General features: G+C 52.7%; 1 protein-coding gene across 3 annotated transcripts in view; it reads right to left on the bottom strand.

Annotated features, from left to right (window-relative positions):
- Positions 1-22,607, bottom strand: part of ssh (Protein phosphatase Slingshot) — a 380,590-nt gene that overhangs the window by 198,050 nt on the left and 159,933 nt on the right. For all 3 annotated transcript variants that reach the window (XM_075686428.1, XM_075686427.1, XM_075686429.1), the window contains exon 2: positions 12,840-12,904. In XM_075686428.1, the coding sequence (XP_075542543.1) occupies positions 12,840-12,904 (65 nt within the window). The remainder of the gene's footprint in view (positions 1-12,839; positions 12,905-22,607) is intronic.

Genomic DNA, 22,607 nt, shown 5'->3' with positions numbered 1-22,607 from the left:
CGCGCCACATGATTGATGCAGCTGGCTCTTCTCTTGACAAGTGGGCCACTTCCGCGTCGTCGTCGGACGAAACGCTTCGTTGGAGACGAAGCGGGACGGCCGACCAGACAAGCCGTTTGTTAATCGCCGCGCGGAGGAAAAAGTGGAGCGGCGCAGTGGTACGCTATAAGTCATGCGCGCCGCCAAGAATGCATCTGCGCACTTGCGTAGGCAAGGTGAGAAGAGAAGGGTTCGCGCATAGTGTTTTCGTTCTGCGCTCGCGCGTCTCGCCGACGTGCCGTGTTTTTTTCTACGCCGCGAGAGACAAAGGAATCGCGCGCGGCAGCGCACCGCGATCTTTAGCCGATGTGCAGACGCGTCCGAACTCGTAGTTCGATGCATATCTGTAAGCACGAGGGGGCAGCTCTGTCGCCGTACTTAGCAACGATCACTCTCATTTCCCACGAATTTCGCCAGACGTCACCGGCTGGGACACCGCCGCGACACCGCGGACACTAGGCACGATCGCCGATAGTACAAAAAATGGCGCATTCTGCGCGATGTGCACGACTGTCCGCGACAGCATCCCGTATACACTCGCGCGTACTCACTTTATAGCAGTTACAGAGAGGCGCGGCGCTATAGCGCTGGCGTGCCATATACCAGAGAAACAACAGGAGAACGACCCGGCCCGCTTTGTGCATATACCGAATAACAACGTGGGCGATTATAGGCGGCATATCCTTTACGGGGCGTGGGCGGGAAACGATGCCATCATTCTTCACATCGTCTCGTGCACAGCGACGAGCAACCTTCGTGTGTCGGAAAGTGGCAAATGACATACGGTCTCAAGTTCATTCTGACGAAGCACGAACACATACCACACCGTAATAATCCTCTACTTAGAACGAGGCGCAGCCATGAGCAGTGTAGCATAATCTCTCCCTCCCTCTCTCTCTCTCTTTCTTTGTTCTACGCCCTTGGCGCGAAGCCAGCACGCGCACGAGGGTGTCGCGGCCGAGGCAGCGCACTATCGACTGACCGAACTTGTCCGCTGGGGACGTCGGATTATCGACGAGAAAATACCGTATACAGTGGCACATAGGTCGACCCCTGACCTTGACTTGGCCAGACACAATGTGCTTCGCCTTGGTCACAATGTGCTAGAAAAACGCTATATTACGGTTTATATGGCATACGAAAAGAAAAGGCTGGGCCGCCGGCCCCAACAGTTCCCACATTACCGCAGGAGTCGAGACTCTCACACCTGCTATCGGGCGCAGAGCTTCTTGCAAGGATCACTGGAAGAAACTTTAGCGCTAGTGTCGACGGGAGCTGCCAAGCAGGGCGGTTCGGTCAACGTGAGAATGATGGCTAGCGTATAAATTAATTGCCAAAAACGTCGTCCTCCATGCTTCAGTCGGTTTTACGTATTTGCGAACTGATAACTACGGGCAAAATGTTGCGTCATACATGCGAGAATTCGCAATGACTATACAAGTCCGCAGAGATTCGTTGTCTTGCACGTGTTTGGAAAACTTGTTTAAACATCTAGAAAGATAAAGCGCAATACAAACAATGCCACGCGAACGCCTAAGCCAAAAGAACGAAGATTTGACAAATCAACGTATTAAACCATTATTCCGGTAGAGCTGAACGACAGGATCGCCACAGTTCCGTCTAGTAATTTTCGTAAAAAAACTCTATGGTACAGTCACAGCCTCCCAAATCGGGCTGCGCGCGCACAGATCTCAGAGGCCATTATGCGGGGCAACCCAGCTAGTTGGGAGTGTATGTATGTACATAAGAAGGCGGAAGCAGCGCGCGCTGCGCTCTTCCTCTGACCGCTCAATCCCGACCAATTTGAGAGACCTCGCCGCACCCGTTTATTGGCGTTGTGCTCCATACGCGCTCTTCTGAACGTGGTACTCGGGAAGGCCCAGACAGCGGCTGGGCGAAACGTTGCCGAGACGGCGCAGCTCGCGAGTAATCCCCAAGACGATCCGGCGCCGCGCATTACGAAGGTTGGGCCGCGCCGGATTCCTTGCCCGCGACAGGCGGTACTTACGCTTAATCTCGTAGAGCCCGCCACGCGTAATTTCAACAGGGCGAGCGACGCTTTCTTTTTTTTTTTTTTCGGTAGTGGTCGACGAAGCAAAATCAAAGGCTCTAAACAAGTCTTAGACGATTCGGCTTCAATGCGGAAGCGTTGTTCGCAAACTGCTCGAAACGCCCAGCAGGTTTTAGTACCCGACCTGGGCATCTCGCGTACGGAGGCGGAATAGTCCCATCGTTGTGATTCAGCGTTTTTTCTGGTCTGCGTAGCCGGGGATTCCAGATGCTGCCGTGAAATCCTGTTTCTTTTGTCTGCAATTATGGAAGAGAAACTCGAAATGCCGAATGCTTATTAACGTCAGTTTTTTTTTATCATACATATTGTGTGTGTGTGTTATTTACTGTGTTACGTTTCGCCTACGACGCGCGGTTTAGCCGGCGCGACTGCAACAAAGCGGCAGACATTTTGGCCCGTTCGGCGTCGCCGCTACGCTCCCCGCCAAGCGCGTCCAGGCATGTTCCGATGCCACGTGTCTTCATGTGCGTGTGTGAGTGTATGTGCCATTGTGCCCGACCGGAGGCGCTACGAGAGTAGAAGTCACCTTCTCCTCCCAGCCATTGTGCCCGACCGGAGGCGCTACGACAGTAGGAGTTACCTTCTCCTCCCAGTCTTTGTGCCCGACCGGCGGCGCTACGACAGTATGCGTCACCTTATCTCATTGTACAATCACGTGCTCGTCTATTGAGGGGTTCCTTCTTGCCCTCAACTGCGAGAGTATAAAAGCAGCTGCCCCCGGACGCCAAAGGAGGGCTCCGATTTCTTCTGTTGAGTAAAGTGCACTCCCGTCTCTCTACTTCGGTCAACCTGACCGCCAACTCTTTGCGATGTTAGAATAAACAAGTTGTTTTGTTGTTACCAGTCGACTCATGCTTTGCCGGGACCTTCGGATGCTTCCAGTTGTACCCCAGGCCGCCAGGCCAACGCTACCCTTGGGGCTTGCGACCCAGGTGCAACAACGGGCGTCAGCGCCGAGTTCCCAACAGGTCGTACCATCGGTGCGACCACAACAACCGTTGCCATCGGTGGGATTCAAACAACTGTCTGCCAGCGGTGAGATCGCGACAACGGAGGCCAGCAGCGAAGAGATGCAGTTGACTGTATGCTGAGCAGCTCAACAACGATCCGGGAGCAGTGCAACGAGCCCTGTGTGATGACTGGTTGCCTGCAGCGGAACGACTGCGCTGAACTCTTGGCTGCGAGGTTTGGTGAGTGCGGGACTTTCTTCTTCTGAGCTTTGCCAGGCTTTTGTTAGTGTCAGAAACAGAGCTGGTAATTGTGGTTGTCGTTGCTGCCGGGTTAGTTTGCGGCAAGACAATAGTAAGCAGTAGAGAAAGCAGCATTCAGAGCAGCCATGGATTTGAAGTCGTTGCGCAAACCGAAATTGTTGGAGCTTGCAAGAGAGTTGGGTCTGGATGTCTCGGACAAACTCAGAAAACCAGAACTGCTAAAGGCTATTCTTGAGTTAGAGGCTGAGGATGACGAGCTGTCGGAATGCCTTGAGACTATTGAGGAGAGGTCAAAAAGACAGGAGCGCGAACTTAAAGAGCAAAAAGAGAAATAGGAGCGCGAACTTAAAGAGCAGAAAGAAAAAGAAGAGCGCGACCACGCTTTGGAAATGAAGCGTCTCGAGGTAGAGATGGAACGCGCTCGTAATGGAAGTCAGGCACACGGTGCAGGAGAACGAGTATTGTTCAAAATGACTGACCTGATGCGGCCGTTTAAGCTTGGAGAGGACATTGGTTTGTTCCTGGTTAACTTTGAGCGAACGTGCGAGAAGCAGGGGTTCTCTCGGGAAACGTGGCCACAGCGCTTGCTCACTTTGTTACCCGGCGAGGCGGCCGACGTAGTCGCTCGCTTGGATAGAGAGGAGGCAGAGGATTTCGACACAGTGAAATCGAGTCTTCTAAAAAAGTACCGGCTGTCAGCGGAGGCGTTCCGTCGGAAGTTTCGGGAAAATGAGAAAGGCAAAAGTGAGTCATATACAGAGTTTGCGTATAGGCTTATGTCAAACATGCAGGAGTGGCTCAAAGAAGAGAAAGCGTTTGGTGACCACGATAAAGTTCTGCAGTGTTTCGGGCTAGAACAGTTTTATAGTCGGTTACCGGAGAACGTGCGGTACTGGGTCTTGGATAGGCCAGACGTTTGTACGGTGGCTAAAGCCGCTGAGCTAGCCGAGGAGTTTGTGACGCGTCGGGCTCGCGGAGCTAAGGACGGTCAAAAGGGTGAATTTGGCTCGAAGTTTGAGAGGCCGAAGTTCACACCCATGAGAGCAAAGGGGAACACACGTAGTGCGGATGCGAGTGAAAGCAGTCCGACAGAACGTAAGGAGACGGCGGCAGCCAAACGCAGAAAGCGGTTCGAGATGAGGAGAGCGCGCGTTTGTTATACGTGCCAGAAGCCGGGTCACTTTTCGGCGCAGTGTCCGGAAACAACACCAAAAGTTGTGTTTTTTTCATTATGCAGCACTGACGAGAACATGAAGCTTCTCGAGCCTTACATGCGAGACCTCCTCGTGAACGGGAAAGAGTGCCGAGTGCTTCGCGATTCCGCAGCTACGATGGATGTAGTTCACCCATCTTACGTAGAACCCCATATGTTCACGGGCGAGTGCGCGTGGATCAAGCAAGCCGTGGAAGCTCATAGCGTGTGTCTGCCAGTAGCAAAAGTGCTTATTGAAGGACCTTTCGGAGCGCTTGAGACGGAGGCGGCAGTGTCATCTATGCTGCCCCCCCAGTACCCGTACCTATTTTCAAACAGGTCCGATCACCTCCTGCGCGAGAAGGGGCTTTTGTTTGGTGAGGCTAGCGTTCAGGCCTTAACCAGATCGAAGGTTCGGGAGCTCGCTGCAAAGGCGGTAGTTGCGGGGCCGACGTTATCAAACAATGAAAAAGGGTCAGAGGCGCAGCAAGCCGATATTCAGAGCACGCCTGAACTGAATAAAATTGAGTCTGTAACGTTAAAGGCACCAGATACTGGAGAGGAAATTCCCGATGCGGGAAAGTTAGAAGAGCTATCTGCAGATTTGCTCATCGCGCCTACGTCAGACGGACTTGATAGGTTGCTAAAAGTCAGCCGGTCGGCTTTGATAGCCGAGCAAAAGAAGGATGGTAGCCTAGAAAACATACGCTGCAATGTCAAGGAAGGTATCGCCAGGAAAAATGCGCGTTTTGTGGAAAGAGGTGGAGTTCTGTACCGGAAGTATCTAGACCGCAGAGGAGTGGAGTTCGATCAGCTGATCGTTCCTCAATGCTATCGTCAGGATCTGTTGCGCTTGACGCATGGGGGTTCGTGGTCCGGACACCTAGGAGTTAAGAAAACTAAGGACCGTCTCTTGCAAGAGTACTATTGGCCAGGGTGTTTTCGGGACGCAGACCATTTCGTGAGGACATGTGACACCTGTCAGCGGGTGGGCAAACCAGGGGACAAATCGAGGGCGCCGTTGAAATTGGTACCTATCATTACGGAGCCTTTTAGACGGCTCGTTATTGATACAGTGGGACCTCTGCCGGTAACAGCCACGGGGTACAGACACATTTTGACTGTGATCTGCCCAGCGACAAAGTTCCCTGAAGCAGTGCCGCTTAAAGAACTCAGCTCAGTTGAGATAGTCAATGCACTACTGTCCATATTTGCGCGAGTGGGTTTCCCTGCGGAAATCCAATCAGATCAGGGCCCAGTGTTTACTAGCGCTATGACGACAACCTTTCTCGAAAGGTGTGGGGTAAAGCTGCTACACAGCTCAGTGTACCACCCACAGTCGAATTCCGTTGAGAAGCTCCACTCCGTCATGAAGCGCGTGTTGAGAGCATTGTGTTTTGAACATCAAACTGACTGGGAGCTGTGTCTGCCTGGGGTGATGTTTGCATTAAGGACCGCGCCGCATGCAGCTACGGGGTTTTCGCCAGCTGAGCTGGTGTACGGTCGCTCGCTTCGGTCTCCGCTTCGCATGCTTCGAGAATCGTGGGAAGGCAGGGGCGACGACCCAGTCGTGGTGGAGTACGTGCTTAAGCTCCTCGAACGCTTAAGAAGGGCACAGGAGTTGTCAGGTGAAGCAATGGCAAAGGCCCAGCAGAGGGCCAAGGTTTATTATGATCGGACAGCCAGGGCCCGTCGTTTTGAGGTGGGCGATGAGGCCATGATATTGCGCACATCGCTAAACAACAAACTAGACGTGCAGTGGGAGGGCCCAGCACGAATTGTTCAGAAACTGTCGGACGTTAACTACGTGGTAAGTCTGCCAGGAAAGCGGAAAGCACAGCAAGTTTACCACTGTAATCTGCTCAAACCTTATAGACAAAGGGAAGCAGTAGTGTGCATGATGGTAAACGTTCCTGAAGAGCTTCCGGTCGAGCTTCCGGGACTAGGCTCAGTGACGAACAGGGAAGACACCGGTCAAGTCATTAGTGACCTTATCAGTAAAGTACCGCTGTCGCCTGAGCAGAAAACCGAACTACACCAGCTATTACAAGAGTTTCAAGGTCTGTTCTCTGAGAGGCCTGGTAGGACTTCTGTCCTTACTCATGACATAGAACTTACCTCCCCAGAGCCAGTACGATCCAAGGCGTATCGGGTGTCACCCCGCCAGAACGATATTATGGAGGCTGAGGTAAAGAAAATGCTACAGCTCGGTGTTATTGAGGCAGGTGAGAGTGATTATACCTCCCCTTTGATTTTAGTTGAGGTACCGGGCAAGGAACCTCGTCCTTGCGTCGACTACCGCAGGCTTAATTCCATCACTAAGGATCAAATTTATCCGATCCCTAACATCGAGGAGCGCCTTGAGAAAGTTAGTAGCGCTCAGTTTATTTCCACCCTAGATCTTGTCAGAGGTTATTGGCAGGTTCCACTTACAGAAGAGGCTAGTAGGTATGCGGCGTTCATTTCACCAATGGGAACATTACGTCCTAAAGTGTTGAGTTTTGGTTTGAAGAACGCGCCATACTGTTTTTCAAGCCTCATGGATAAAGTGTTGCGGGGACAGCAAGAATTCGCTTTACCGTATCTAGACGACGTAGCGATATTCTCCGCATCCTGGTCTGAGCATATGGCACACTTGCGGGCAGTGCTAACCCGCCTGCGCGAAGCGGGCTTGACAGTCAAGGCTCCTAAGTGCCAGTTAGCACAGGCCGAGGTTGTCTACCTCGGTCACGTGATTGGTCAGGGTCGTCGCCGCCCCTCTGAAATAAAGGTGGCCGCTGTGCGAGACTTCCCGCAACCGCGCACGAAGACCAATATTCGGTCGTTCTTAGGTGTCGCCGGCTACTATCAGAGGTACATCCCTAGGTACTCTGATATCGCGGCTCCCCTGACGGATGCTCTAAGAAAAACAGAGCCTCAAACAGTCGTCTGGGACGAGACAAAGGAAAGAGCTTTTAGCGCCCTAAAGAGTGCCCTAACAAGCCAGCCTGTGCTACGATCGCCAGACTATACAAAAGGGTTCGTTGTTCAGTGCGATGCTAGTGAGCGAGGCATGGGCGTTGTGCTGTGCCAACGGGAAAATGGAGAAGTAGAACACCCCGTCCTGTATGCTAGTCGTAAGCTGACCAGTCGTGAGCAGGCGTATAGCGCCACCGAGAAAGAGTGTGCGTGTCTCGTGTGGGCCGTTCAGAAATTGTCATGCTATCTAGCCGGCTCGAGGTTTATCATTGAGACGGATCACTGCCCTCTCCAATGGCTGCAGACCATCTCTCCCAAAAATGGCCGCCTCCTGCGCTGGAGCCTGGCTTTGCAACAATATTCCTTTGAGGTGCGTTACAAAAAGGGGAGTCTCAACGGTAACGCCGATGGCTTAAGTCGAAGCCCCTAACGTAGGAATCAGCCTCAAAATTGTTTGTTACTGATGTTTTTCTTCCTGAGGCAGGATTTTTTTAACATATTGCTTTTGTTTAGTGTTTCAAAGTGATGATATGCTTTCTAGTGCAATTTTCCAATTTGTGGACGCGTTTTGAGTGATGCTAGACTACTGTAAGGAACTAGGCAGTGGTATAAAAGGGGAAAGAGCCTGGCAGGGCTTAGTGAGGGTTGTGCCGTGCTTGCTGACTGAGCGGTTGAGTTTCAGCGTAGTTCTAACGCTTGCCGGGAACGAGAACAAAAATGTGAACTCTCCCGAAGTCACTTTGCAGTGTCCCGTGCGAACCTGAACGAGAGAACGAGGCCTTCTCTGTGCGCTGCGCTCAAGAAACGTCGAGGGACGCCCGACTTCGGTTATGAGCATCATCGAGCGACATCCCTCCGGACAGCGGATGCAGTCCCCTGTCCATCGGGATCTCCTTTCCCCGGCGGGGCGGTCTGTTACGTTTCGCCTACGACGCGCGGTTTAGCCGGCGCGACTGCAACAAAGCGGCAGACATTTTGGCCCGTTCGGCGTCGCCGCTACGCTCCCCGCCAAGCGCGTCCAGGCATGTTCCGATGCCACGTGTCTTCATGTGCGTGTGTGAGTGTATGTGCCATTGTGCCCGACCGGAGGCGCTACGAGAGTAGAAGTCACCTTCTCCTCCCAGCCATTGTGCCCGACCGGAGGCGCTACGACAGTAGGAGTTACCTTCTCCTCCCAGTCTTTGTGCCCGACCGGCGGCGCTACGACAGTATGCGTCACCTTATCTCATTGTACAATCACGTGCTCGTCTATTGAGGGGTTCCTTCTTGCCCTCAACTGCGAGAGTATAAAAGCAGCTGCCCCCGGACGCCAAAGGAGGGCTCCGATTTCTTCTGTTGAGTAAAGTGCACTCCCGTCTCTCTACTTCGGTCAACCTGACCGCCAACTCTTTGCGATGTTAGAATAAACAAGTTGTTTTGTTGTTACCAGTCGACTCATGCTTTGCCGGGACCTTCGGATGCTTCCAGTTGTACCCCAGGCCGCCAGGCCAACGCTACCCTTGGGGCTTGCGACCCAGGTGCAACAACGGGCGTCAGCGCCGAGTTCCCAACAGGTCGTACCATCGGTGCGACCACAACAACCGTTGCCATCGGTGGGATTCAAACAACTGCTATATTTCTTTTGAGGGGGTGGGAGGGTGGGACATCCTTTTCTTTCTTGTGGCGTGAATTTACTAGTTGAGCAGACGCGATGTCGCCAAGCAATCGATTTTAATCTATCTAGTAAAAGGCTCCACGGCGCGCGCGCGCGTGTATGTGTGTGTGACCTCCATCGTAGAGCGGCAGCTAAACGACCCCGTGACCTCGCGCGCAGCCGTACAGAATACCATAACCACTCAACCACCACGCCGGGCACGCCGTCATTTCGTTGCGACACCCTTTCCTATTACTCTGAACTCCGCACAACACACGCATAAAAGAATACAGAACAAGAAAACGACATAACGGCGGCGACGACGACCATTTCCAGAGGCGCTCGACGTGCGGGGATTCTGGGAACGAGCCATCCGTCCGTCAACTCGGCGACCGCGGCACAGCTCACGTCGCCGCCGGCCACGGCCGATAGGTGCGGGGCCACGCCGCGAGGGAAGCGAAACGCGATCAGAATCGCGACGAAGCCAGCAGCACCGTCGGGTACAACATGGCATTGCTAACGGTTTCACGTACATGCGACGGGCATCGTGTTCCTCCGGCATGAAATATGGATGCCCCCCCCCCCCCCGCTTTTTTTTTTTCATTGTTCGTGGTTCCACAATCACGCGTCGCGTATCGCCCGAGACTCGTTATCGAAATTACGCGAATATGATAGCGGTCGTATCAGCGTTAATGAAATAAAGCGCGGCGCAGTGATTTGACAACGACACTGCACCGCAGCGCCGACAAAGAAGCAAGAAGGCGTGCGTTGCACCGACCACAGTGGCTCCTCACGTTGCACGGTGATAATGCACGGGGATGATAATGAATGGCGCCGCTGCATCGTCGTTTCGAGGCGACACGCGTGGCGGCAAGTAGGGAATGCTGGAGTGTTTTCGATGTTTTCTCCGTCGCTTTCTACCGTTTCCTCCTGTACGCATGCATACTGCGATTTTTGCAGGCGCGACTAACGAAGCAGCGCCCGGCTCAGTGTTGACGCTCGTCTCGTTCCCTCTCGTTTATCACTGTTCGTATTGAGACTGCCGTCACTTGCTGCAGCTAACTTTATTTTTTTTTTTTTTTGCCCACAAGCGCACACTTTGGCAGACCTCCGAGGCAAACCCGTCCGCACGCGTGACGACTCAAAGTTGGCAGCGCAAGCACGCCGAAGGGCCGAGACGGTTTGGATTACGCTTGCGGCAGCTTGGCAAATGCTCCTCGGCACCTTCGATCGCGCACATAATCTACACGAGGGCGCGACCGCGAATGCCGTCCGGTCCAAGGGTGCCAGTCGACCCGTGGGGTCTGAAATTATCGACAGCTCAGCCAGCGGCGAACGCTTGCAGCCGCAGACCCGATCGGATCGAGGTCGTTCGGACGGTTCCGCGGCCGCGCTTCGCCTTCCTCAAAGCCTCGCGTGCCCGCTCCGAAGCTGCCCGCGAACGGCTACGTGCCGACGACGCGGGTCAAACAAACAAAATGCCTGTGCGTTAGCAACAGCTGTAGGATACTCGAGGAAGTCGAAAAACGAGATTACATACTGCTCGCCTCAAATGAACGAAACAAAACGTGATTGACCTGGCGATTGCAGCACAACGGCGAGAAAGAACAAAACAGATCACGAAGCGAGCCCATCTTTTTTTAAATCCAGCTATAGTAACACGATTGTCACGCCTACGCCGCCACCTTGTTCGCTCGAAAATAAATGACGATATCAATAAAAGCGGCGATACGCTGCTAAGCGGACAGCCTCGACACGTCCCGTATTTTATAAAATATCATAAGAATCCCGCCGTAACTCGGACTGTGGCTTCCACTACGAGAATATTCCGTGTAACGTGCGAAGCGTTCTGATCTCGGCGTCCACAGGGAATGCGGATCGCCTGCTTCTGACGTACGCAAAGACGGCTCTTCGGCCTTATCGGTTTGGCACGCTAACCGACCGACTGATCGCGATCGCCGACCACGCGTGCGTGCGTGCATCGATCGAAACGAGCTAGTTTGCGGGACGTCTCGCGCGGGCGACCGCTTCGCACGTCGTTATCCGCATGCTGTTTGCTGTCCCGCTTTACCCGCAAACTTCCAAGCAGCTTAACGCTCAATTGGCTCCGCGTGCACGGCGAGTGGCTGTAAGCGCACGACAAGGGTAGAGGCATCGGGAGGAAACAGTTCGGACGCGGGCACTCATTCCCAGGGCGCTCGCTAATAACACGCCCGGCTCTCGCAGCACGCGCCGCGGACGCCAAGAAACCGCGCGCCGAGCGAAACGCGAAAGCGCGCTAATTAGCCGCAAGCGCACGTGTACGTCGCGGGCTTCCGCCGGCGCTGTGACGAAACTGCGTGCGCCTGCGCACGGCACAGGAGACAATCGAATCGCCGGAAAGGAAAGCACTTGGCGCCCGCCGGCAGAGAGGCGCGCGATTGCGGTGGAAAAGGACAAGGCCGCGCCAGCGCGGTGTAAACAGCGCCGCAAGACCCGCGAGGACGCCGGAGACGGCGCACACACAATGCACGACGAGCACGGACGACTTGCGCACAGCGCGGGTTTCCCGGCGTCCGCGTTTGTTCTCCGCGGCGCGTTGCTGCGGCGGAAACAATGGTGTTTGCATGGAGCGTGCGCTCTCGTTGCGATATACAACGGCCGTGCTCTATCAGCAAAGCGCGCGAGCACGAAACGGGCGTCGACAAGCTTAATTACTAGTGAAAGCGAGTTGGTCGCTATATTGCCGTGATCCGAACAGACCGCGAAAACCCTGCACAACAGCGCAGCGTATGGCTGGCACGAAACCGACCGAATCCGCGACCGCTGACAGTCGCTTTGTCAGCTCGACCGAGCGGGAGGTATGCTCCCGATGATAGGGCAAATTTATCGTCGAAATTCCCGATATCAAGGTTTGAAACTTGTTTAGCTTCAAGTCTGCGGCAACGATTATATATTAAGCTTCGAACGCGGTCGCTAATAGTTTCTGTATCGCGCAGCATTCCAAATTTTCGATCGCCTTAATTCACACAGCCGCAGGCTCGGCCGTAAGATTACATCGCCAAAATGGGACGAATTTTCCTGCTCCTACTACGAGCGTTTCTCTTATTCTAAGAGCATCGCTGGCTTTCCCTCAAGTATTCTCGTATAATCAGCTGCACGGCAACTTTCGGTTCTTCACAAACGCAAGCCACTTTTTGCATGTATAGGTGCAGTATTTTATAGCGCTAAGTTTCGGTTCTCTTGTTTTTAATTCTACGCGTCTAACGGTCGTCTACGCGTCTAAACCCACCTAAGTCATTGAACTCTCGCTGTTGGTTCGAGTCCACTTCGGGCTCCTCGTACACTCATCCCGCTGCGCCTGCAGCCCGCAACATCAAAGGCACCGTCTTCGACAGCTGTCGCACGGGGATTCAGCTCAACTGTGGCGCACCTTATACCACGCAAGTGCGCGCCTGTGCCGCATATAATCCGCTCAACACTGTCACAAGTGCACTCCCCGCGTATACTTTCGGTGCACGCTTCGACCGCGAGGATGGGGCGAAACAGGTGCCGCACGCAGACGAAGGGACATTGTAGTTTCACGGTTATCGTAGCCCGTACCACTTGGTCCTGCATCTCTCTCGTCTTTGGACAACGCCGCCTGCACTCCGGGGACTCCACCCAGAGACGGCGTCGCACGGCAGATGCACGAGGTTGCGAACAAATCGAATGCGCACGATACGACGCCAACCATGGCACCGCGCAGCAACTCACCTTCGCTGGGTCTTGCGGTGGATTTCTTCCTCTTCGCCCTGCTCCCCGGAGCCATCTGTCTCGTCCTGCACGCACAGAAAAAAAGGGAACAGGCTCGAGTCAGCAATCGGCGTAATAGGAATACGCACGCAAGACGCGCGCTATGAACGTCTAAGGTCAAAACAATCGATTCGCATCGTTGCGTTATACCTGAATAGCGGGGCAAATCGTGATTCGAACCATAATTGACCCGCTGATGAGGCACGTTCGACAAGAGGAGCGCATGCAAATAACACGCACAGGCGGAAAGAGATGCCGGTTTGGATGAAACCTGGAAACATTGCCCTGATCTATATACGTGAAACACTGATTTCCCACTCGATTATATTCATCGTAGCCCTTTTTAAGGGCACAAAAGTCACCCAAAACGGTTAATCAACAGCACTCGACTATGCGTGAAGGACGAGGCAACATACGCGCACTGTGCTATTTAGAAAAACTACATACAATACAGTATTGCTCGTACGAAAATTAAAAGCAGCTATAGTACACGCTATGATCATTGTGACGCTCACACGCCGTGGTTGCTTAGTGGCTATGGTCTTGGGCTGCTTTGAACGAGGTCGCGGGATCGAATCCCGGCCACGGCGGCCGCATTTAGATGGGGGAGAAATGCGAAAACAACAACCTACTTAGATTTAGGTGCACGTTAAAGAACCCTAGGTAGTACAAATTATTAAGGAGTCCCCCACTACGGCGCGCCTCATAATCAGAGAGTAGTTGTGGCATGTAAAACGCCATTATTTTTTTTTTAAGCTAGTGACGCTGTGTACCGAACCATGGCTATACCGTGCCTCGAACGGGCGCTGACTAACGTGTGACTCCGCGATGGTGCGAAACTTCAGCGACAGACGTACACTTCCATTGCGAACTCGCTCAGAACGAATTCACATTATGATGGGTGACTCTTCCGTTGACCGCGCTACGAAGACGTCACTTTCCCACGGACGTGCAATCACACTTTCTGCGAGACAGTTCACGCCCCGCGGGTCATCACGTCTCGAAGTTTCAAGCCAAGCACTGTCCGTCCAACAAGGCCGGACGCGAGGCGCACAAACGGCTGTTGCCGAGGCCCAACCTCGACAATTCAGCAGTCGGCGAAGCCAGGACAGCAACACAGGTGACGCGCAGGGCTAAGCGTCCGAACGTTTTAGGAGGATTAGACGTCGCAGTAAGTCAAATTGACGGTATTAAATGTCGTAATAGCCAGCCGCCTGCCAGACAGAGAGCTGCAACAAAGTGCCGCGATTTTGATTACGGCGCAGAATTACAGGAAGCGCTAAACGGCGTCATTACGGCATCAACGAGGCGAATCGGAATGCAGCCACGAGGGAGTCACAAAACAATTCGCAATAGACGGCGGCCGACAAAGTGACGACGCAAGTGAAAAAGAAATATATGTTACGATAACAATAAGGCAAGGCGGCGAGAAGTCGCAATGAAAAGAGGGCAGCGACCGCTGCCTGCCTGCCGGGTCTCCTCAAGAGCCAGTTGCTTCGTCTTGCGATCCAGCCTGCAGAACGGCGCCGCGGCAGCAAGTGGATCGCGTTACTCTGCATCCGCGACTCGAAAACAGGCAGCGGGTCCTTTGATTCCGAAGGCGCACCCGCCCCGCTGAGAGCGCGCTGCAGCGGCCGCAAACAAGAGGCCTGAGCGGAGTGGACGCCAAACTGTAGCTGCACATTTCGCGGGAAACGCGTCCCAAGCTCTGTAGCAGCGTGCTACTCCTGGGTGTACGACTTTTCTTTTTTTCTCGCCCTTTTCATGAAACTTCCTTTACCTCACGGGCATCACGAGCTATATACAGTGTTCCAAACCATCTGCTACCGGTGCATGCTTCAAATCGCTTGCGGTAAGTGCTGTTTGCCATGACGCTACCTTGTACTCCCCTTCCCTTGCAGTGGGAACTGCCAGTCGCCGCCGCGGTTCATCGGCTGCCATGGTGACTACAGCTGTTAAGCACGAAGGCAAGGGATCGACTCCAGGCAGCGGCGACCGTATTTCAATGTGAGCAGTATTCAAAAACGATCGTACAGTTGCATTATTGGGCACGCTAGAGAAGCCCATGTGGTCAAAACCTAACTGAGAGCCGTCCATTTCGTACGAAGTGCTGCCGTAAAGACTTTAAAGCTTAACGCAAGAAAAACTGGCAAATGTAGAGTGCTTACTTCGCTTCATTATTGTTATAATTAGTAGTAGTAGTATTGCGAGCGCGACATCTTGAGTTCTTATGGTAACGTGCGTAACACCCTTCACATCCATCAATTAATTAGCTTGTTGCGTTACGTAGCCGAAACAAAATCGCGATTTTCTATCACGGTGTGCATCACAGCCCAAGTGCCGCTTTGAGACTTGCCCATATTTCATTTTTTTTTTTTTTCATTTCACTTCAATAAATGGGCGGCCAGTCACAGCGCGCGACTATACCGCCGCTATGAGCAACCATCCACTCCAGTAAACTCGGACAGACACCTCCTCACACTCCCCGCCAACGGTAGACTCGCACCGCGCCGGCTTGAGCGCGCGCGCACGCGCGCAAATGGCCGCTGAAGCGTTTATAAAGCGAGCGAGCGTCCAAGAACAATGACCGGAAACCCCGAGCGTCCGGCGTGCGGCCACACGAGGAGGCGTGCCCCCACCACGGCCGGCGCAGCACAGAAGCACCGCGATATACAGCCGACGTATCTCTCTCTCTCTCTCTCTCTCTCTCTCTCTCTCTCTCTGGGGCGAACCGGTCCGCGGGACGACAGCAGCCAGCCCGCATCGCGCAAACACTCGGAAGCCGCCTTCGCCGAGCAGTGTCCGTTCGGGTCGTCGTTCTGTCACCCAGCGATGGTTGCTGCTGTTGTGTGTCTCGAGGCGGCGTCTCGTTTTTCTTTTGAAGCACAAGTGTCGTCGGCGTTGTGTTGGCTTCCGTTTCGACCGGGGACCGGATTCCTCGGTGACGCAAGATCACCGAGGCTGACAGCTGGTCGAACGTCCCGCGGAAGCGGGCAGCACAAAGGGCGCGCGAGCGGCCTTCTGCGTGCTGTACGAATCCGTGCATATACATAAAACGCTAGCGACGAATCAGCGTGAGACAGAAGAGGAAGTAAATGCATAGGTTAGAGAGAGAGGCACAGAGGGAGCTCCAGTATTCGCACGGACCGTATAAACAGGCGCTGCTTCATGTATGAATTGTTTTGAATTTAAGTTCTTTTTGGCCCTTCGGTATTGGGTGACGTGATTCCACGGTGTTCGCTATACTGATTATCGGCAACCAGCTGGGACGTATGATGAGATATGCATAGAATCGGGAAAAAAAAAGAAGACCTTATAAGCCGACCCTCATTAGTTATACTTTTCGGCTCATTCGAACGCAATGGGAAGTTCTGGCGAGAAACCATACACTGTTATAAAAGATAACTCGTTTAGCTCGAACACGAAAGTATGCAGTTTCGGTTAATGCGACCCCCACCGGAGTCCCATCCTGAGCGTAGAAGTCACCAAAAGCTTGAAAACACAAGTCAATTCAGCAGATGGCGCTACTGCTTCCCTGAACGGTGACGGCCGCAACCTGTCCTGCAGTGATAATCCATAATGATGACTTACGGTGTGCCACGGGCAATGTCTCTTTTGAGGATTTTTTTTTTTAACGCCGATGGCAGTGTTGAGATATGTGGGCCACTGACCGACGATAAGATGGCAGTTATTGTAATAGAGTAATGAAGTTGTCTATCAATGACGACCGACTACTTCATGCAATAAAAAAGATTTGACTTCGCTCTCTTTGCCGCCATTTCTTGATGCGACCTTCACCGATAATTGGACCAAATTTTGCGGTCACGGAAGCATCAGATTAGCAGGAATCGACTGCATTATACAGCCCCTGAATAATGCACATACAAAGAAAGACATCGTTCTCAAGACTCCTTAGGTGCCATTCTGGAGACTCAAATTCCGCGCCCTTGCCGTTTTTCAGACAATCAGAGAGGCCGTAGCAGCTCTGTGGGCCAATCAGAGCTGGCGAGTTAGACAGTATGCCGTAATCTTAAAATGTCCAGAACAGCCCTCCTCGCTGGTACCGGACGTCCTTCGCCTAACAATATGCCCGGCGCGGGTTCTTACGGAGAACGCCGTCCCTCGGCCAGCGCACACTCAGTGGTTAAGCATCTAGACCACAGCGCTATAGTTTGCGTTAACATTAATAATGTTCACTATCAAAGACGCGTCGCACGCAACAGGTACCTTCATGCTGTTGCATAACCACGCAAAGCATCCCAACCAAGTCGCGTCACTAACGCGTCCCACAACGGCCAAGGCGCACATATGCGCGCAGATAAACCTGCGCGTCTCCGTGTACCGCGGCCATTGCGTACAAAGCGGCGGGCTAACACACGCAAACACAGGAAGCGTGGGCACGCCACACACGGCGCGCGTCCCGCGTTTGTCGCCCACTGGCACGCCGCGAGCGGCCACGGCGGTCCGCGACGCAAGCAATTCGCAGGGTCACCTCGGCACTGGTTGGGGCTGCTCGCCAACGAACACTAATAGACCCGCTGAGATGCTCGCCCAAGACCGCGCGGCATGGCCGAGACGCCACCGCACGCACGCACGCACACACGCACACACACACACACACCTGTATATACGAGGTCGGCTAAGCCTCGAGGTTACAAGAAAGGGAAACTGAGCGCGGCATTCGAGCGTGCTTCGCTCGCGTTTCGCTGGCACTTCAAAGAGACTGGCATCACATGCGAAGAAAAGTCAAGAAGCTGTCGAGGAGCGCACCGATCGGCGATCCGCCGGGGCATATAAGCAGAAAATGCGTGACGCAGCAACGCTAACGCGGCACCACTAAAGTGGCATAGTTATATGCTTTATCGATGTGAAACAGTTATATGCTTTATTGATACACTGCGCTTCTGCAATGTCAAAACGTCCTCCCAAGCGAAGCCTCAGAAATCTCATAAAAGCACAGAAACGAAATAAACGGTGAATCAACATCCCGTGAGGCCATTGATATGGAGCGTCTGCCTCTGGGTTGCTGAAGAGTTTATCGCTTAAACCAGGATTACACTAAAGGAACGGAAGACTCAATCGAGAGTTTTAATAACTTGAAACAAACAAACAAAATTCAACGACGCCGGAATAGCTCGATGTTCTTGGCAACACACTGACGTACTGAAGTGCGACTTATATGTGCGCGAAATTAGAGTAAGGAAAATTTGCCCCTATACTTCAATTTCTACACTGTACTCGCAGATCTTTCCGCTAAATAAGTGCGTAGGAAGTCGGGAAACAATATATCTTGAGCATAAACAAATTTACTATTGCTCTTTATTGCCAACTGACAATAATTTTTCAATGCTGATTTGCAGGTTCCGTTTACTATACTACAGCTGCGCCGCTATTTAACACAAAATATTACAAAAATGACAAATACAGTATACCAACAAGACCTAGTTTGAAGCCTTTTTTTCTGTTCACAGCTGATCCCACAAAGTGGGTTGCGCCATTTCACAGAGGAACAACGTATCAACCAACCTCACTGATTAGAGGGCTTCGCCACATGGCGGCAGGCGGCATAGTACGTAGCTCAACAGTTGCAATGTGACCCAGAATCGGGCGGCGCCACCACTGAAATGCGATTTTTTTATATATAGGGTGTTACAGTTGTTACGCTGTCAATCAAGCTATACCGGTGAAACGCTCACTATGCCAGGCCGGAAGCACTGACCATTCTTTATCCAGTTTAGGGTAGAAAGTAATCCGCACGTTCCGAGAAAGAAGGTAGTTTAGTCGATGGGGAAGGAGAGCGGACAAGCCCCGAATTCTTCCATGTTGCACAGTCAAAGAACGAAATGCGGTTATACCACCAGGAGAAGCCCCCTAAAATGTATGTCAAAAGCGATGGCGTGACGTTTACAAGCACTGATATGTCTATGACTACAGTTATCATTCGGCACATTTAATTTATAAAAGCAAAATCATACTGAGTGCTTAAACCGCTCATCAGAAGCTATGCTAATTGAACAACAACAGCAACGTACCGAAATCGGGCCATGCGACCCGCATTTTGACATAGCTCATCGGATAACGAACGTGATGAGAGGGCTAAAGGGCGCTCAGCACGCAATAATGCTTTAGAAAGTAAAATTGGGCGCATCACTCCATGGGAAGGGTCCCAAGAACTGATCGAGAGAGGTATGTTAATTTTAATGAAACACGCGAAGATGTTTGCCTGGATGATTGCCCGCCTGGCGTACTCTAAGCGGTGGTTGAGATTTGTGAGATATACACACAGATCGCACAGACCACACAAATACGATAACGGACACTAAAACAATCAGGAAAAAAAAAAAACACACACACACAGGGACACTAAAACGCACAATTCGCAATGACTCGTTAAGACAAGCGCATAACGGCAAATTGCGGGCGCCGACAAGGTATACCCTCGAGTCAGGTGATCGTTTCGAGGCGTGGGAGCGCTACAACGGAAGGTTGCACAAGTGGGTCGTTAAGAACTTCGCTAACAAAGAGATGGAGGAACAAAAGCTGTTTCCCAAGGACGGGGACTTTCAAGGAGACGGGGTAAAAAGAAAAAGAAAACTTTTGCGTATATCAACTTTTTTTACAGTGCGGGTCATTTCCGCACGCGAATCGAGAACGCCGGACCAGAACTCGCAGTTATTCGCTGAAAGGAAAGGCTTGCGCAACAGGGGGGGGGAGGGGGTCTGCTATCCGCGCATATATAAGAGTGCGGCGGTCGCGCACCGCGAAAACCGGAAAGGGGTCCAGGAAAGGCGCGCACGCACAGCGCTTCCGAGTGAACGCGCAAGAAGCAGCGTGAGTGAATAATCACGCCCGGCAGTAATTACGCGAATCAGGAGAGCATATATCGGCACGCACGAGCACTGCTCCGCGGACATCAAGGACGGAGAGCCTCGCGTTATACACGAATAGTCAAGACGAGAGGAGGCGCGGGTCGACTCTCTCGGCGAATTAGGCCCCAACCGAGCCAGCGTTAGAGCAACCTCCATCCGAGCCGAGCCGAGCGGCGCGAGCGAGCGAGTCGCGGAATACGCTTCCGCGTATTACCGCACGCGACAGACCGGAAACACTGGGCACGTGAGCGATGTTGTTATTATACGAGCGACTCCCTCGGCCTGCGTCTTTGGGTACGTGGCGGCGCGCCATGCGCACAAGCGCGGTGGGTCGACGCAAACCACACGTGTGTGCGCGGCTGATTGAGCGCACGTCGGTGAAATGTGCCGATTTAAACGACGCCCTATTGACGCTCCGTACCGTGAGGTCGTGCGACAAAAGCTGATCTCGAGACCAAAAAAAAAAAAAAAAAAGTCAGAAGCCTTATGTAGGCTTGAAGAACAAGCTGTAGTACCATCGAGGACAATTTCCACCAAACCATCACCAGCGTGTGTGTATTTCTTTTTTTTTTAACTTGGGCTCCTCAAGTGGCTACACCGCGACTGCAAAAACGCAACGCCGAAATTTCGTTATCGGTGGCACAACTGACAGCACTTGAGCTAACATGACGATGGTTTCCAAATTGTGCGTAACACACGCACAGAGAGAGAGAGAGAGAGAGAGAGCCACTGCTGCTCGCGGAACTACAGGAAACGTGGCATTTCGGAATAAATTTCAAGAGCCCAGCAGGCATTCAAACTCGCAATAAATGAAATTATAATGTTCGGAAAGCTCGCATAGTTGTATAAATTTGTATGGTAACTGAAATAATAGCAAGTTGGTTTGCATTCAGATGCGGAGTACAGGCAGACACTTCATCTCTTGCGCGCTTTGTTATCGAGATACTCGTAGACCTCAAGTTCCGGCGTGTGGATCCGCCTATCAATGACCGTAAAATACAACACAGCGGCACAAAACTCGCGAAACAAAGAAAGTCTTCCAAGCTGAAGCCAACAGAATTGACGCGACACTTGTGTCGAGCCTTTCGGGACTGCAAGAGTAGAGAATGAAATGAGCGCAGCCAATTGGGTTCGTCTTACGGGATGCAAGCATGAAAGACCAGCAGACATGCCGACTGCGGCGGCATGCACACGGGGCTTTCCCTACGGACAAGAAGGCGTCCCGTCCAGCGACCGGCTTCACCTTACCGCACAACCACCGTAACACGCAGGGGCGGGCTCGTTCAGCAACCACGTTATAAGCTGGTTAAGTGCCCTCGCCCCATCAACACGAGCGGAACGGACTCGTTACTCCGCTGATTCACGCGAACGCACACATCGCCGGCAGTGGCTGCATCACGTGAGAGAACGTTCCGGTTCCAAAGGCGACCGACCATCGCGCTCGCCCGTAGGGCGTGTCTCCCGAATTCTCGAAGGAAAAAAAAAACGTTGAAGAAAGAAAGAAAGAAAGAAAGAAAGAAAGAAAGAAAGAAAGAAAGAAAGAAAGAAAGAAAGAAAGAAAGGAATGGTCGCCCTTAACAACTTGAGTAGCATCCACCTCGCACGCGCAAGAGCGACCGAGCAAAAACTAAACGCGGACGCTGCAGCTGGTTTTTCGAAGCGCAATCCAACCACAACAGCGAACGCCTACGAAACCAAGCGTGGATGCTTCCTCGTTCCTTGAAGATGGAGAGGGGGGGAAGGAGATCGAGAGAAAGACTTGTGACAAGCGTGCGAGACGAAGCGAACGAGATGAGACATCGGCATCAACTGCAATACACGGCACGTGACTGCGCAATCACGAGACAAAGGGGAAAAGACGAGTGGTCCCTTCTGCCGTGCACAGGCCGCGCGCGGTCAGCTCACGCGAGGGGAACACGTCATTCATCGCTGTTGCGCGCAGTTTTGCTGCACGTTATCCACGTTGTATAAGTGCAATCTATTTAAACGGCGTTTTCGTTCGCAATGCGTGCTTACGACTGCCGTAAACGTCATGTTGTATGATGTACAGTCAACTACAAAGTTTCACCGAACGCGTAGCTTCACAACGCAGCGTAGTATTCGCGTTTACAGCCTCTACAAGTATATGTGAACAACACTGTGATCTTCGGTTTTACTGGCTGCTATTACAGGCTGCTCCAAAATTGAACGTTTTTCTCAGGTCCCGTGGTGCGTAAACTTTTGCGGTTCACTGTACATCGACGCACACACGCCTGAAAGGCAGAGTGCTCTTCCAGGCTCCGTGCGTTTAAATTACATTCTCGGGGTTTACGTGCAAAAACCAACGCGCCGTAGTGGAGTACTCGGGATTATTATGACCACCTGTTTTTTCTTTCTTTTTTTTTTTTAACGTGCACGAAGTGCATGGTACACGTGTGTTTTCGAATTTCATCATTATCGAAACGGAGTGCACAAGGAAACAAATAAGTCCTCAGCTGCGGAGACCGCGCAGTCTCCGCTTCGCGACACAGAATTGCGAAGTCCGCGTTATAGCGCAGCACGAAGAACGCAATACATGTAGGCGGGTGCCGTCATCCCCCCCCCCCCTCCCGCCCCTTCACGCAGCATCTCCTTCGTGCTCGTCGTCCTGCTTCTGCACGGAACTCGAGCGCGCGCGACGACCTCCGCGTTTGCATTGGGGATTAAGCGAGTCTGGAGCAGAATGCTCGTTGTGCGCAAATATTGGGCCGGCCTCAGCACAAAGGCGTTGTAAGGCTGGCAAGCGTGAATGGCGCGCGTACACGAGTGTGGGCGGAATACCAGACGCTCACCGTGTGCCCTAAAGCACCCGCCACGCCCCCCCCCCCCCCACCCCTTTTTT

The sequence above is a fragment of the Dermacentor variabilis genome, chromosome 3, assembly GCF_050947875.1.
Source record: "Dermacentor variabilis isolate Ectoservices chromosome 3, ASM5094787v1, whole genome shotgun sequence".
Classification (NCBI taxonomy): domain Eukaryota; kingdom Metazoa; phylum Arthropoda; class Arachnida; order Ixodida; family Ixodidae; genus Dermacentor; species Dermacentor variabilis.
The sequence above is the reverse complement of the archived record's forward strand: the minus strand, read 5'-3'. Positions and strand labels throughout refer to the sequence as shown.